This window comes from Balaenoptera ricei, chromosome X, assembly GCF_028023285.1.
Source record: "Balaenoptera ricei isolate mBalRic1 chromosome X, mBalRic1.hap2, whole genome shotgun sequence".
Taxonomy (NCBI): Eukaryota; Metazoa; Chordata; class Mammalia; order Artiodactyla; family Balaenopteridae; genus Balaenoptera; species Balaenoptera ricei.
Genome location: NC_082660.1, coordinates 133,002,707 through 133,018,681, shown reverse-complemented (window position 1 = coordinate 133,018,681; position 15,975 = coordinate 133,002,707). Strand labels below are relative to the sequence as shown.

General features: G+C 41.3%; 1 protein-coding gene across 3 annotated transcripts; it reads right to left on the bottom strand.

Annotated features, from left to right (window-relative positions):
* Window positions 1-646: 646 nt before the first annotated feature.
* VMA21 (vacuolar ATPase assembly factor VMA21) lies at window positions 647-12,272 on the bottom strand. 3 transcript variants are annotated; one of them, XM_059911004.1, is made up of 4 exons: window positions 12,091-12,272; window positions 11,682-11,942; window positions 5,435-5,544; window positions 647-4,867 (listed from the first exon to the last, which is right to left on the bottom strand). In XM_059911004.1, exons 2-4 carry the CDS (start codon window positions 11,789-11,791, stop codon window positions 4,725-4,727), a joined length of 363 nt encoding a protein of 120 aa, XP_059766987.1. In that variant the 5' UTR covers window positions 11,792-11,942; window positions 12,091-12,272; the 3' UTR covers window positions 647-4,724. The 3 variants fall into 3 exon arrangements, with proteins under 3 accessions (XP_059766987.1, XP_059766986.1, XP_059766988.1); XM_059911003.1 differs by having other exon boundaries at window positions 11,682-11,906; XM_059911005.1 differs by lacking the exons at window positions 11,682-11,942; window positions 12,091-12,272 and adding an exon at window positions 11,419-11,592.
* Window positions 12,273-15,975: the final 3,703 nt, after the last annotated feature.

Sequence of the window (15,975 nt, the reverse complement as noted above, 5' to 3'; positions counted from 1 at the left end):
AGGAGCTGGAATGAGTACAGCTGACCCTTGAACCAGCGGGGATTAGGGACACCGACCCTCCCCACAGTGGGAAATCCTCTAACTCCACACTCCCCATCTGCAGCTTCAACCGACCAGATTGTGTAGCACTGTAGTATTCACTACTGAGAAAATCCGTAAATAAGTGGACCCATGCAGTTCAAACCCGTGCTGTTCAAGGGTCAACTGTACAATCCACAAGTGGCCTAGAGGACAGAGGAAACAGGGCACTGCCATGAGGGAGTGGCGTGCTGGACACTGCCAGGAACTGACTATCCCTGTCTTTAATTAGCCACAGGTATTTCCCACCCTCACTCCTTCAGTGGTATTTGAAGCCCATTCGCCCCCAAATGATTTTTTTTTTTTTAAGGCACAAGGCAAGGAGCTGCTTTCTTTTCCCCACTGCTACCTATACCAATTCTGTCGGGCCCAGCACGGCCCTTCCAGTCTCAACATCCCTCACAGCCCCCACCCATTTGAGCATCTCTGGCCTACATTTACTGCATAAAAGCTTACCCTTGACAGCTCTATTCAGATTCTATACGGTATAAACAGAGAGGCAAACAAATGTAAAAACAATGAGGAGGTTAATAAACTTAACTATTAATTTAACCAGGAGACATCAAAGTGTAATTACGAACACTTTTTTAATGACAACAGACGGTAAATTTATACAAGTTACAGGTTAGAATATAATGAATACAAAATCCATCCAGATAACAGTTAGAAAAACATCACTCACAAAAGTAAATCTGATTCAAGTGGGTAAAGAACTCAAGCCCCCCATTTTGATAATTACACGCAGCTTTCAAGGTAGCGCATCTAAAATCTGCCCCTTGTCAGGGCGCTATTCAAGACTACAGCATATTCAGTGACTCTAGCGACTTCAAAGATTCTAACACTTTTAGCATCAAGGTCAAGAGAAATCTCATAACAGGTTCACTATGCAAAAAAAACGAGAAAATGTGAACGTTTTCTGCAAACTGTAAGGTGCTGTGCAGATGTTAGCTATTGCTATTATTACTGTTCAGTGAGATTTCACTGAACTTGAGAAAAAGGAAGACTAGTCTGTAACTGACAAATATGACCTATAGAACATCTTCAAAGGAACGCAGATATTACTTTCAAGCACACGTAGCAACAAAACAGGCAAGGAAAGTGTGGCCAGGAGTGATGGTAAGTTGAGGAATTCCAGAGTACTTTAATGAATATATGAAGGCTTAATCTGTTCACAGGTTACATGTAATATTTACCGTTAGGTTCCCAAAGTCCCTGAAAATAATTTATTTTCTCAGGTGACCCTCCCCCCTACAAAAAGGAAAAAGAAATCTTGTCAAGTTGTGAGTGTGCTGCTTCAGGCCAGCTCTTGCAAACCCTATCTTAAATGGAAGAGCAGAGGCTGCGTGAATCCACTTGTACCACAGACAACCCATTTCTAAAATGGCCTACCAACAATCTACAACTTCACTTGAGCATAAATAAAACAATAAACATGAACTTGTCTGCAGACAAGAAATATACACTAGATACATTTAAAACAGGATATAAATTCTTTGTCTCATGTACCTTCAGCTTTCATCTTTCCTTGGGTACACCCTATCTGTTTAACTGTTTTTACTGGTCTCCTTGGGTACTCTAGCTGTATATATAAAATTTATACAAAAACAGAAAATAAACACCAAACAAGTCAAGCAGTTGCTTTTTGGGCAAAGCTGATGAGATCTTTATGATGAAAATAATCTTACAGTATATTTCTGTTAGATTCCCATGAAACACAGGTTGGTTTTTTTTTTTTTTTCTTTTTTATGGAGGGTTTAAATTTCTTCAGCAATTCAAAACTGAATTCTGCTGTCACATGGAAAATGGTATCCACTTGAAGAGCTAATGACATCAGATGCATTCTACAGCAGACTTTTCATTTTTTAGCACAATGAGAATAAAGATTATATTCTGGGGGGCAAAATGGGAGGTGAGGTGAAGAAGGTCATGTGTTAAATCAGTAGCCCGTACTGACACTTCAAGTTACACTCCCTAATTGAGGTTATTCTTACAATCAGTTTTCAAACAACAGTGAACATATTCCTACCGTATAACATTTATATAAGGGCTCAATTGTAGCTTTCCTTTCTATACATCCTGAAGTATATACATTGTACAAGAGGAAATCACTGAGACATCTTGAAAAATAAATCTATTTGTCAAATACCATGTTATTTCAACAGCAGCAAACTACTCAGTTAACAGTTAAAACCCTAAGAAAATATTAACTGGTGTGAAAACAAGTCTATATTGTAATAACCCCAAACATCAACCTTAGCACCCGATTCTAACTTTCAAATGCTGGGTACCTTTTCCAAGAGGAAATTACATCTGCTTTTGCATGAATCCCCGGTTTAAATACTTGCAGAAACACACCCATGTTATCTACTCAGCAAATGTCTGAAATCAAACAAAACAATCCAACACTGGACATTAACGTTTTACAAATAGCATAAGATCCCAAAAGTACAAGAAAAACCTTGACATTATAGAAAAAGAAATTAGGTGGACAAATTCTAAGTACAACAAGGCATCTAAAGAGGGGACCATCTAGAAATCTACCATACAGTACACTAGACTCAATCGGGAGTATCCTATAATTTCATATTAAATTTGTACAATTTTATACCAAAACTGTAGTCTTTTTAAGAAAACATTTTACATTTAGAATAACTACTTAAGACATTTCAGCTCTAGATAACATTTAACTATAAGCAAGGATAAAAAATTGTCCTACAGTAATCATCTTTTATTTCTTCTCAACAATTAAATAAACACAAATGCCTTCTCTGCTTTTATGCCTAACTACCTCTCTACTCCTTTAGTCCAGTTCCACAACATCAAAAGTAGGGGTGAACAAACAAAATCAGTAATGGCAAACACTCACAGCAAGCGCCATTGTATTAGGGATAATCAATGACAGGAAATTTGTACAATGAGATATCTAGTTAAAAGAGTAACCTACTAGAGAATGGACTTGAGGATACGGGGAAGGGGAAGGGGAAGGGTAAGCTGGGACAAAGTGAGACAGTGGCATGGACATATATATACTACCAAACGTAAAATAGATAGCTAGTGGGAAGCAGCCGCATAGCACAGGGAGATCAGCTCGGTGCTTTATGACCACCTAGAGGGGTGGGATAGGGAGGGTGGGAGGGAGGGAGATGCAAGAGGGAAGAGATATGGGGACATATGTATAACTGATTCACTTTGTTAGAAAGCAGAAACTAACACACCATTGTAAAGCAATTATACTCCAATAAAGATGTTAAAAAAAAAGACTCAATAAATGAAAGCTATTACTATTTTAAAAAAAAAAGAGTAAAGGTAGAATGTGCTTTTTTTAAGAAAACGGCCAATAATCACTCATCTGAAAAAATGCAAATAGCCGCCAGGTAAAATTGGCAGAATTTGAACTTAAACCAAACTTTTAGTATCAAACTAGCAGTAAGAAATGCACACAGGATGTAAACCAAAATAGTGGATATCTCCAGGTGGCAACATTACAGGGAATTTAAATTTTCTTCCTGTTTTAATATGCACTTTTTGGGGGTGTGTTTTTAGATTGCACACAAGTAAGTACCAAGTGGCTAGAAAGAACACAGACCAAGGATACGAAAGTAAAACCACAGGGTCTTTTTCTATCAGAAAGGACCTCAAGGATTATCTAACTTAGATACATTACCTATCGATGTATCTGGGATATAACGGCACTGATTTAAAAGACTAGACTAGAAATTCCAAGAATACTTCCTGGATGATAAAAATAATCTATTTTCAGGATTGTTTACACTCCCTAAGTATGCAAAAATCAACACGTTTAAATGTAAATTCATTCATATACATTATTAAAAAGTAGGAAAAAGAAATTTAAAGGGAGTTTACACAACCTTGTAATTAAAGCGTTAAGTTCATTGTTGAATGACCAGAGCAAAGCAGACTGTTACAGAGTTTGTCTGAAAGCAGGAGGCTGGCCTGCAAGGGGCCTTTAGGGAGTAGGCTGGGTGCCTAGGCAGGTAGTTCTCTTTGCTTTGCTGTCTGCATTCTGCAATAAACCCAGTCCTTTTACATGAATGGGTGTGATTCAGCCTAGTTTCCCCATGAAATAATGTAATGAAAGATTTCTATTGACGAGGGATTACACTTTATGCAAAATTTCTCAGTGACATTCAGATTAATTCCAGTGTCCACAATTTAAGCAATTTCCAATACGCATTTACAACCCCAAATCCAATGACCTGGTATTTTCATGATAGTTAGGAAAAGTGTTCCAGCGAAAAATAAAGTTTAGATTTGCTCCACTATGTACATCTGGATATATCCAGAGGAGTAAAACTCAAAGCCAACCAAAAGACGAAATGCTATAAAATATTGTTTTGTTGTAAGATAATCAAATTCTTCCCAGAATAATGTGTAACTAATTTCACATACTTATTTGTAACCAATTTAACTTTTCCAAATTCTCATTTGCAAATGAGAGGCTCATACAGTTAAAACTGATGATACAAACCATTGTTTTAGAAGGATCAAAATTTACACTAGTCAAACGTGATTCCATAAGATTGATTTTAACATGTTCTTTCAACTTTATTAAAATCATCAATACCCCAAATGCATTTACCATTTTAAAAAAATCAATTTAATGCTATTAAAAGGTGATGTTCACTTTAATCCTGTTTGCCTTCACGCCACTGCCGTGAACCTTCATTCCAGGCCACATAAACAAAGAGGGCCAGCACCACGTGGACGGCGACCACTGCAACAATAGCAGCATAAAAATAGCTGTCCCTATTGGACATCCCAAAGGCGCCTATCGAGAGAAAAAAAGTTTCCATTTTATTCCAAAATGTATCAAAATACAAAAAACAAAGCATACTAATTTTTATTAGCTATATATTTAACTAGTCAGACAATTAAAAAGGAATGCTTTGCACAGTGATAAATCAAGTATTCACTTAAAGATTTGAATACCTTCTACACAAGAAGAACATTATTTTGAATGAAAACCACAATTGATCACTTCATCTAAGGACTCTGACATTAAAAAAGGGAGCTTTATTTTCTCTTCCTTCCAATGTCTTCCACCAAAGGTACATTCCCCCAAATTCCTCCTTCCATGTCAGGCAACTCTTGCTCTCAAAGGGCTGTTAAAAGAAAGGATCTGCAAGCTATTCCACAGAAAACCATAAGCAAATATGACGTCAAACTGAAATAACTGAGTGATGAAAGTTCATTTCATGCAACGTGATTTTTGAAAAGCAAAACAGAAGAAGCAAAATTAAGAATACCCAGTTTAAAGATATAAAGAAGTCATAAAAGCACAGAATCTCAAATATAGTTAAGGGAGAAAATGTCTTGTTTTATGGTCTAGGATTACCTTCAAAAACATAAGATTTAGTCGTGAAATATAACCCAATAGGTACAGTGATCATTAAAGCTGTGAAGAACAGGAGCGTCTTCAGAGTGGATGCTAATGAACTTTCATTTCTGGAATAAAGTAAACAAAGAGAAAATCAGAGCCTGCACAGCCATTTCCAACTACTCTTGTGTCCATAAATGCTATAAATACCCACAGAAAAGATGCTGGGAACACTGCCCCTGCCTTGAAAGCAGTGGCGAGAGGAAGAAGGGGCAGTGCCAGGGGCTCAAAATTAGAAGATCCTAGAAATCCAGCAGCAGATCCAGTGTGAAAGGAAGCATAAAGTGCAAAAAAGTGGTCTGTAATCTCCCAAGTGCTATGCAACTGTACACGATTTACAGAATTCACAATGGAGGTAGCAAGGGAGAAGATACACAGAAAACAACTAATGAACGTCCCTTCACAAAGCATCCTATCAGTGGCTAGCTGAATCCAGTACAGACAAGGTTTGAGAATCTCCAAAGAAATAGGAGCCTAGAACAATCTGAATGCAGCTGAAGGAAACTTACTCAAATTTCTTTGTAATTAAATAGCTAGAGTACAACTTAGACGGCCTTCACAACATGGATGCATTAAAAGTTTGATATCAAAACACTTTTCGTTCAGTGAATTCTACTCTTCCAGACTATTTTAAAATCAATGGAAATATTGCAATGGGAAAAGTTTTGTTCCAGAATACAATAAAATGATTCTGAAGAATGCAATTAAGCTTTTAAAATTATATGCTTAAAGAAAAACAAGTCAGATAAACTGTTACTTAAAACATTAGCAATGTAAACATTATAGCCACACCCGCTTGTCTATGCATCACCTAAGACTTCATGGAGCTACAGAGGGAGAGCTTAGTGGTGGCGCCAGACCACATGGCCCTCAAAACCTAAAATATTTACTAACTGGCCCTTTCCAGAAAAACTTTGCCAACCCCTGATGTATACTAACTATTCCAATTATGTTAAAAATGTGTGCACATGAAAAAGGACTCCAGATTAATACACAATAATAAAGTTATTTCCCCACTTTCAAATATTCCTTAATGTTGTTTTACTGATAAGTAGATATACGTCAGCATTTGTCCTAATGCACTGTCACAAATGAGCAGCACACTGACAGTGAAGCCGCAGTAAGCTTCCAGCAACCCTGGACACACACATACCTCAAACATACCACCTCACACATTACATTACGTTTAAACGCAGTAAGCCCTACAGCTTTTAACCTTTAGATAAAGTCCTTAAATCTAACCATCCTCACACTACCTTGTCAGGGAGGAAGAAATTTTCCTCTACCCTCCTGGGTTCTTCCGGCTGTTCTAAGAATTAAATTGACATGAGACATATTAACAGGAGAAAAATCAAAGTTGAGTAACATGTATACGTGCAAGAGACCCAGGAGAACTGAGTAACTCGCCAAAATGGCCGAAACCCTCGCCTTAAATACCATCTTCAGCTAAAGACAAAAGAGGATGTTGCGGGTAGGGGTTGGGGACTTCAAAGGGGAAGAAGGCAATTCACATGAAGATGGCAAAGCAAATGTTTGGTAAACAAGTGTTTGCTAGGCCATGCAGTCTATGGGACACAAAGTGGACTCCGGTCTCTATGCCCCATTTCCCCCACACCTGGCCCATATTCTTTGCAGGTATCTCTGGTGATAGCTCTCTTCCAGGAACAGGCCCTCTATCTAAATTTTTGTAGGCGATTAAGGGGAAGGTCAACGTTTCTTCCTGAGTCTTTTGGGCCTTGACTGTTTTCAGTTTGAAATAATCTGCACACCAAAGAGACACTTCGGGGTGGCAAGTGCTGCTCCCCTACAACCTTAACACACGTCTAACTTTATGCTCGTAGTCAACACTTGAACTTAATTCTTTCTGGTAATACTCAGCAAGAGGTTCGTTTTTATCTATATCTCTAGGAAGAATACAGCCCAGCCTTCAAGGTCCCCCCAGAATAACCTCTCTTCTAGGCACCTTTCCTGATTATGCCAGCTGGAACGATTCATCGCTCTGGGATCCAACCACACTTAGTTCATGCCTGTTGTTACAGCACTTAACATGATAGCTTGTGTCCTAGCCAGTCCTGCACATTCCTCTGTACCCCTAGACAATCCAGGCAAAGGAGTTCTTATAATTGTGTATACCATTACAGGAGAGGCTTCTGGCAGGCCACAAAGGAAGGGAACATTTCACGTTTATACCAGTGGTCTACAAACTTTTTTGACTGTGCAATCCATCATTAAATAAAAGTTTTGAGCACATACCCCCATACAGGCATAATGATTTTTAAAATAAATTATCTATACACATATTACTCATGCATCCTTTAAAATATAAAACACATGCAAAAACAGACACTAAAAAGGATAAGGTTAAAAAAATTTTAATTTATGCAGAAATTCTACTATTTTCTTTCCATACTTCAATGAATCATCTTTTAATACATCCCACTTTGGTGATCACTGAGCTATACATTCTCATCTAACATACATAAGCTCCCTTACACTGTTTCCTAACAGAAAAATTTTAGAAAAATTTATTGTGTAATGTTCATGAATAATATGAGTGTCTGCAGGAGTTCTATATAAAAAAATACAAAAAGTCATATCCAAAGAAAACAAAAACACTAATTTGAAAAGATACATGCACCCCAATGTTCACAGCAGCATTATTTACAATTACCAAGATACAGAAGCAACCTAAGTATCCATCAACAGATGAATGGACAAAGGAGATACGATATATATATGTATACACACACACACAGACACAAACATATCAATACATACGTATAATGGAACACTACTCAGCCATAAAGAACGAAATTTTGCCATTTGCAGCAACGTGGATGGACTTGGAAGGCGTTATGCTAAGTGAAATAAGTCAGAGACTGTATGATACCACTTACACGTGGAATCTAAAAAATACAACACACTAGTGAAAATAACAAAAAAGAGGCAGATTCACAGATATACAGAACAAACTAGTGGTTACCAGTGGGGAGGGTGGGAGGTGCAATACAGGGGAAGGGGAGTGGGAGGTACAAACTATTGTGTAGATAGGCTACAAGGATGTATTGTACAACACGGGGAATGTAGCCAATATTTTGTAATAACTACGTATGGAGTGTAACCCTTTAAAAATTGTATAAAAAATTAATACATACATACATACATAAAGTCGGTATTTGGCCAATTCTTTTGTGGACCCCAACAAAAAACTTGACCTTCATGGTGTTTCTTTGGGGAGTTAAAGTATGTGTTTTTCATATGGACACCAAGGGGGGAAAACCGCAGTGGGGTGGGGATGGTGGTGTGCTGAATTGGGGGATTGGGATTGACATGTATACACTGATGTGTATAAAATTGATGACTAATAAGAACCTGCAGTATAAACAAACAAACAAAAAAAAACAACTAATACTAAACTTTCTTTGGGTTATTTGTATGGAAATATGTTAATATAAATGTTTCAGACATTACATGAAATTTCTAAAAATCTTATATGTTCTTGTATAATGTTGTAAATCATAATTCTAGTTATTACTTTAAAATGTATATCTCAGAAGTAACTAAATTTCCTTGTCAATTGCATTATGAACTTTCATCAAATCTTTAACCGTGGTCATTTTTAAGTCTTTTGTCATTACAGACAGTTCTGGGTGTACTCTGATGCTTTTGCAAAAATGTTCCTATAAAAGGGTTTCATCTTCAAGGAATTCATGGAAAAGACTCTGACAAGTACAGGTTTCTGGTAACTGACTATACTGCTGAACTGAATGAATAAGCATTTTCAGAACTCTAATGGAAAACTGATGAATTCATAAAAGTGCTAACAAAAGATCAAGATGAAAAAAAACATTAATTACATGGGACTGAGTGAACTGATGAGGATGATTATAATTTTTGTGACTTTCTGTTTGAATAAAAAAAAAATCCCACAAGGACTCAGAGGCAAAAAACATACAAATCAATTTTCACTGCAAAGTAAAGGAGCTGTTACAATGGAGGATTATTGGACTGAATGTCAATATTATGACATAGTATGAGTGTGTTTCGTGTTTGGTAATTGCAATCATTGTTGCTTTTGTTGTGGTCATCCATTTACAGTGCTTGGTGTCAGTTTATTTATCTCTTGTAAAAATAAAATACAGTGTGTGTGTGTGTGTGTGTGTGTGAGAAAAATAAATACTTAAATAAAATAAAATAAAATAAAGTATGTGTTTTTGGTGTGCAAAATTCAGATCATCTAACCTGATAAAGAAACAAAGCTTGAGAACCTAGAGAAAGGGAAGGTTAACCGGTTCTCCTGTTCTTTAGATCATCTCTTGAATATCTATTATCTGGCCTGGCTTTGAGAAAAGTTTACTACAGAAAAGATGATATAATACCATAAAACTGTTTTAAAGCACACAAAATCACCTATGATCCTACCACGCGAACAGCATCTTTTCTGCATGTTAATTTCTAGCCCCACGCACTCTACACATAGCATATCTTAACAATTTGTAGCTTATCTCCAACTCCTTCTCACCTCTCTCTTTACCTCAAGCTCCAAAAATTTGACTTTCAGTCTCACAAATATAGGACTAAGTACAAAGTTAAGCATACAAACTTTTGAAAACTAGTTTTCAAACTTCCTCTTGTGTTTATAGGACATTTTCTCCTTGCCAGCTTGGGTATAACCTGTGATTTATTCTAAAACAAAGCTACTGATGTCATTCAACTGATTTCTCCTATGTGTCTGATCGGGTGTTACTGAGACTTGTTAGAAATGAAGAATGAGAACATTCAGAATTAGAACTGGCCTCACACGAAACAAATAATTCAGGATGAACCTTACTGTGTCCCCACTCTTAAAACCATCTAGAGTTTACCCACTTCATATAAACTTCTGCAGCAAACATTAAGCAGATAGAGCTTACCATGTTCCCTTTTAGATGGCAAGCAAGACTTCCACTGCAAGTAGATTTCACTGCAAATTCCATTAGGAAACACTAGAATCAGTCTAGGAAGGCTATACTGTATTCTAAGTGAACTTAATAAAAATACCTGTTGGTAGCGTCACTACTAGACAGTAATAAAAAAAATAAACAAACAGCTACATTGCCATTGTGAGAGTGAAAAAGATCACGGGACTCCAAAGATCACGGGCTTTGGAGTCAGTGGGCTTGGACAACTGCCAGCTTCAACACTTATTAATTGTGTGACCTAACCGTGTGATCTTGGGCAAGTCACTTATTCTGAGTCAACTTCATCGTTTTTAAAAATCAGGAAACTAAGCACTTTCTTAATTCTGATAATGTATGTAACAAAGCACCTAAGCTGAGCCTGGCACACACTGAATGGCGGCTAAAACCCTCCCCATCCTCTGGCCTCGTGAGGTATCAAGAACCACCCGCTCTCTCCTCAGGTTCCCTCTACTCGGCCACCAGCCCCCATCCTACTGACTCCCCAAGTGAAGAAGACTCAAATCAGGGAGAGCCCTTTCTCCCTTCCATTCGTTCATGCGTACAGCAAACATTTATTAAGCCCCGACGATGCAGGCCCTGTGGGGGACACGGAGACGGAGAAGGCCAGGTTCCTGTCCTCAGGGAGCTCACCCTGCAGCGGGGAAAAAGACTGCAGACAGCAAGATCGCAATATAGACAACAGCGAGAAGTGGTGCTAGGCCAGAAACAGGAGCTGAAGGCCCCCCGAACTATCCCCCAAGACCCCGGGTCCCTTGCTCCCGAGCGAAGGGTAGGGGCCGGGCGTGCAGACGCTGCAAGTTCCAACCCACTTCCCCTCTCTCCTGTAGCCCGCAGCTCCGGCCCCGAGGGTCCAGACCTCACGCCCACCCACCGCAGGTCAGCCCGGTCGGCCCGGGCCTTCCCTCCTGTCCCGCTCCCGGCCAGGGCCGGTCCGCCTCGTGCTCCAGGCCCCCGCCCGACCCCGGCCCTGCCCCGGACTACCTGAAGTCGCACGGCTGCACCGCGTTCAGCGCCGCTTTATCAAAACGCTCCATGGCGTCGCCACGCCCGCAGCAGGTGCTCAGAGGCGGGCTGGGCTCGGCGTCCGCGCTTAATCGGCTCCGCGGGAGACCGGTCGAGGCGCACCGCGCCGGAAGTGCCGGCGAGCGCCGGGCGGTGGGCCGCAGCGCGCAGGCGCGGCGCGCCGAGGTGACGCCGGCGCAGGCGCAGGCGCAGGCGCGGTCGCGAGCGTTCACGTGACTTACCGGCCGGGGCTGCGGGGCGTGCGCCCTGCCAAGAGAGGCTTGCGCTCCAGGAGCAGGCCGGGCGAGTACCCCAGCCACTCCACGTTGAGCCGGGACTTGCCTCGCAGCATGTTCTTCCGGGGAGGGCGGTGCTGCGGGCGCCCCCTGAGCGCGCGCGAGCACTTCTCGTCCCCGTTCCGGCCCCTGTCGCCGAGCTGTGGTTGCGAGGCGACTGGAACAGATGATCTGCGAGGAAGGAAGACCAGGCAGACGGCTGGGGTGCTAGGCAACCAAGCAGTTTCCGACGACAACAACAACACAAAAAAGTAGTGCACATTATTCCCCAGTCCTTGAGTAAACGCCTCATTAATTATTGCCCCCAGTGAAAGTCCAGCCGTGGGAAGCTGGGAGGAGTTAGTTTAACACTCACCGAGTCCGTAAAGCTAGGGAATGTCAGAGCTGAAAGAGCCCTTGCTGAGAGAGACTGTTCCAGGCCAGACGCTGGTGATCCCAGCTTCCACTTAAAGTTAAAAACATTTTGCAGCTGCTCAGAAAGCTGCCAATGAGACAACAGGGACTCAAATAGTAAGGGACAGATGGGCCTCCCGGGCTGCGCAACCCGAGAGATATATAAACGAAAAGGGTGCGTAAGCCTAGGGTCAGGCTTGACAAAATTAGGTTGCCACTGGCTGCTAATAAGAGGACAGCCCTTACATGGTCAACGCCTGGAAAGGGCCGCTGACCGCACATCTATTTTCTGCACCACATGGATACAAAGACCACATCTGAAATCACGACTAAACCAGCAGCTTAGAGCAGTGTTAGGGGCCGCGGACCGGAAAGCAGGAAGCCCGGGTCTGAGTTCAAATTACTAAATTTGTAATCCCTCACCGGTCCTCACCTAGACCCTTTGGGGTATAAGAACCACCTAATGCCAGAACTAGAGCAGAATTAGAGAGAATCTAAGCTCATGGGTCAGCAAACTGGCCAGCCGGCCAAATATCTCCAGCGTGCCTGCCACCTGTTTTTCTACAGCGCATGAGTTAAGAGAGGTCTTTCCGTTTTCAAATGGTTAAAAAAAAATCAAAAGAAGAATAACATTTCGTCACACGAGAAAACTACATGAAATTCAGATTTCAGTGTCCATAAATAAAATTTTATTGGAACCCAGCCATGCTCATTCTTTTGTATTGCCTATGGCTGCTGTCATGCTACAATGACAGCATTGTGTAGTTGTTTGTGACAGAGACTGTATGGGCCACAAAGCCTAAAGTATTTACTATCTGGCCCTTCCCAGGAAAATTTTGAGGACCCCTGCTCTAGCTAATCACCTTGTGATGAGGTCCTTGAACCCCTAGGGATCCATAAATGTAGTAAAGGGGGTTCTGACAATTTTTAATATTTTTAGAAACCTAATGAATTGAATGTATTTACTTGCCATAAGGGATCAACAGCTACTTAAAAACATCACCTTCATTTGATTTTGGCACTAATTATATCACACTGATGAGGTAATCCTGGTTATCTCATGAGAAAATACCCAAATTATTACTAAACTAAAATAAACTATACTATACTTGGCCAACTAAATGTTTTAAAACATAGAATGAACACAAGAGGGAGGGATCTTTGCTTTTTGACTTTGTGTATCTCCAATGACTAGAGAAGGGCCTGGCATATAGTAGGTGCTCAATAAATATCTGTTAAATAAATGGAGTCCACAAAAGGACAAAGAGCAAAGGGATTCTTGGTAGTGAAAAGATGGGGAATCAGTGATGTAGTTGTATTAGCTTGCTAGGGCTGCCATAACGACATACCACAAAGTGAGTGGCTTAAACAGCAGACATTTATTGTCACGTAGTTCTGGAGGATAGAAGTCTGAGATCAAGGTGGCAGCAAGTGTGGTTCTTTCTGAGGGTGATGAAGGCGAATCTGTTCTGTGCCTCTCCCCTAGCTTCTGGTGGTTTGCTGGCAATGTTTGGTGAGCCTTGTTTTGTAGGCGCATCCCCCTGATGTCTGTATTTCTCTTCACGTGGCGTTCTCCCTGTGTCTGTATCTGTATCCAAAGTTTTCCTTTTTATAAGGACACCAGTCATATTGAATTAGGGACCCCCCCCCCAGCCTACTCCAGTATGACCTTATCTTAACCAATTACAACTACAATGACCCTATTTCCAAGTAAGGTCACATTCTGAGGTACTGGGGGTTAGGAATTTGACATATGAACTTGGGATGGAGGGGGGCACACAATTCAGCCCATAACAGTATTCTAAACTCTTCCTTGTACAGATGAGGAAACTGGTCTGGAAGGGACTTATCAGGAGGCACACATATATCCTGTAGCTCAATTCTTGCCTCCCAGGATGGCACTTTAGCAGCCTCTGGGGCAGTTGTGTGATAACTCAATCAAGAACCATTCATAAATGAGATTTGAGGGGGGACAAAATGCCTGGCTAATCTTATTTGCATATCAGCGTTTCATATAAACTAAACCTCTGTACCTCTTTTTCTTGCTGAATTCTACACTCTACCAGGATTTACTGTGAGCTCACCTCACAGTAAATGGAGAGAGAACTTTTAGCATAAACTCAGAAACTGTAAGAGAGAGACAGAAATTAGCCACCCCTGTGGCCCCTGGACAAAGTCCTGAAACCTCCGACCTGCAGCAGCTGCTAAAGAGCTAGAGGCCAGTGGAGCCCAAACAGAGCTGTTGCCATGGGAATGAAATGGCATGTCAAGGGGCGTGGTCATTACGGAGGCATCCGGAACTAGCACCTCCAGTCTTCCCCCTGTGAATCGGAAAATGATTCTCAAACTGAAAGAGCCCCAGTCAGGCCCTTTCATTTTAGTTGAGGAAAGTGAGAGCTAAAGTTGGGAAATGACTTGCTTCAAATCCACTGGATCAGTGATGGGATTAGAGAATTCATATTTCCTAATTCTTCTAATAATTTGTTTTCCACTGTATCGTTTTATACTCGGTAGTATAAACCCAGTGACATGGAAAGTGTACACCCAAAGTACAATTTTTTTTGCTTGTTTTATTTTGGTTTTGGCCACGCTGTGTGGCTTTGGGGATCTTAGTTCCCCCACCAGGGATGGAACCCCCATCTGGCAGTGAAAGCACGGAGCCCTAACCACTGGACCACCAGGGAGTTCCCACAAAGTTCAATTTGACAACAATCCCCAATTTGCTTTACTGACTCAAAACCATAACACCCTCCCCCCGCCCAAATCCCCCTTTGTGTGGCCCGTGATGGGGTTGCAGAGGAACAGCCATACTTGAAACACCAACCCATACTTTCTGAAGGGATCTTTGCACAGCGTGGCGTCTTAAGAACTAAGCCTTGAAGAAAACAGAAATAAGCTCCACCCTACGGTTAACAAAACTCATTAAAAACATTTATATATAATACATTTGCTGGCTCCCTCGGCTCCCAGGTCAGGGCTGGCCCCACGTGGCCCCAAGACACCCACCTCTCCAGTGTGCTCTCCCCTCACCCCAACACAAACACATTGGACCACTTTGTAGGATATCCAAAACAAGCCGGTCATGGATCGAAACCTTCCATGTCCCCACCTGAAGTGACACTGCCCCCATTTCTGCCACCTCCCAAGTGCCATCTCTCCTTTCAGTATCCCCTGTGGCACTTCTGGCCTACGTGATAGTTTGCGATCTTGCTGTGGACAAGAAAATGCTGCCGGCTATCAAGCCATCAGCTGCTGTAGCCACCTCCACCTGGGAGCCCTGAGGGGCATTCAGGATGGAGAAAAACAGGATACTGGTCTTTGATAGTTAAGATGCATATCCAAGGAATAATTTCAATGAGCTTAGACTCTTGCATCTTCCCATACACGGAAAAGCACTAAATTGATTAACTTGAGATGTCTGGTTTTTGTGATTAACAGTAATCTTTTGATGTTCAACTACACTATTTTTTTTTTTGGCAAAAATTCCTACGTATCCTGGCTCCTCCCTTACCTCTTTGGAACAGTTCCTCTGAGCTGAGAGGCTGTTTACCTGGCTGTAGTCCTCAGTAAGGTCCCCAAATAACACATAATTTTGCAACTTTTAGGTTGCACTTTTTTTTTTCAGTTGACATCTTCTGTCACCTATTAGTGTCCTTGGGCTTCTAGTCATCCCCACTAGACTGTACACTAGTGGGGGAGAGGAGAGCATGGCTGGTGGCTTTTTCATCTCTCTACTGCCTTGAACATGTGCCCTCAGTCAGAGCTGCACTGAGAATCCTGCTAGGCCCACCTCTCTGGCTTCCCCCCTCCCACCCTCTATCTGCTTCTCTGCTCCCTAAACTCTGCT

Coding starts and splice junctions, on each gene's coding strand:
- VMA21 (XM_059911004.1), bottom strand. CDS start 11,791: ATGCTGCGAGGCAAGTCCCGGCTCAACGTGGAGTGGCTGGGGTACTCG. Junction 5,545..11,681: donor ACGCCCCGCAGCCCCGGCCG/GTAAGTCACGTG, acceptor ACTTTATTCCAG/AAATGAAAGTTCATTAGCAT. Junction 4,868..5,434: donor TAAATCTTATGTTTTTGAAG/GTAATCCTAGAC, acceptor TTCTCTCGATAG/GCGCCTTTGGGATGTCCAAT.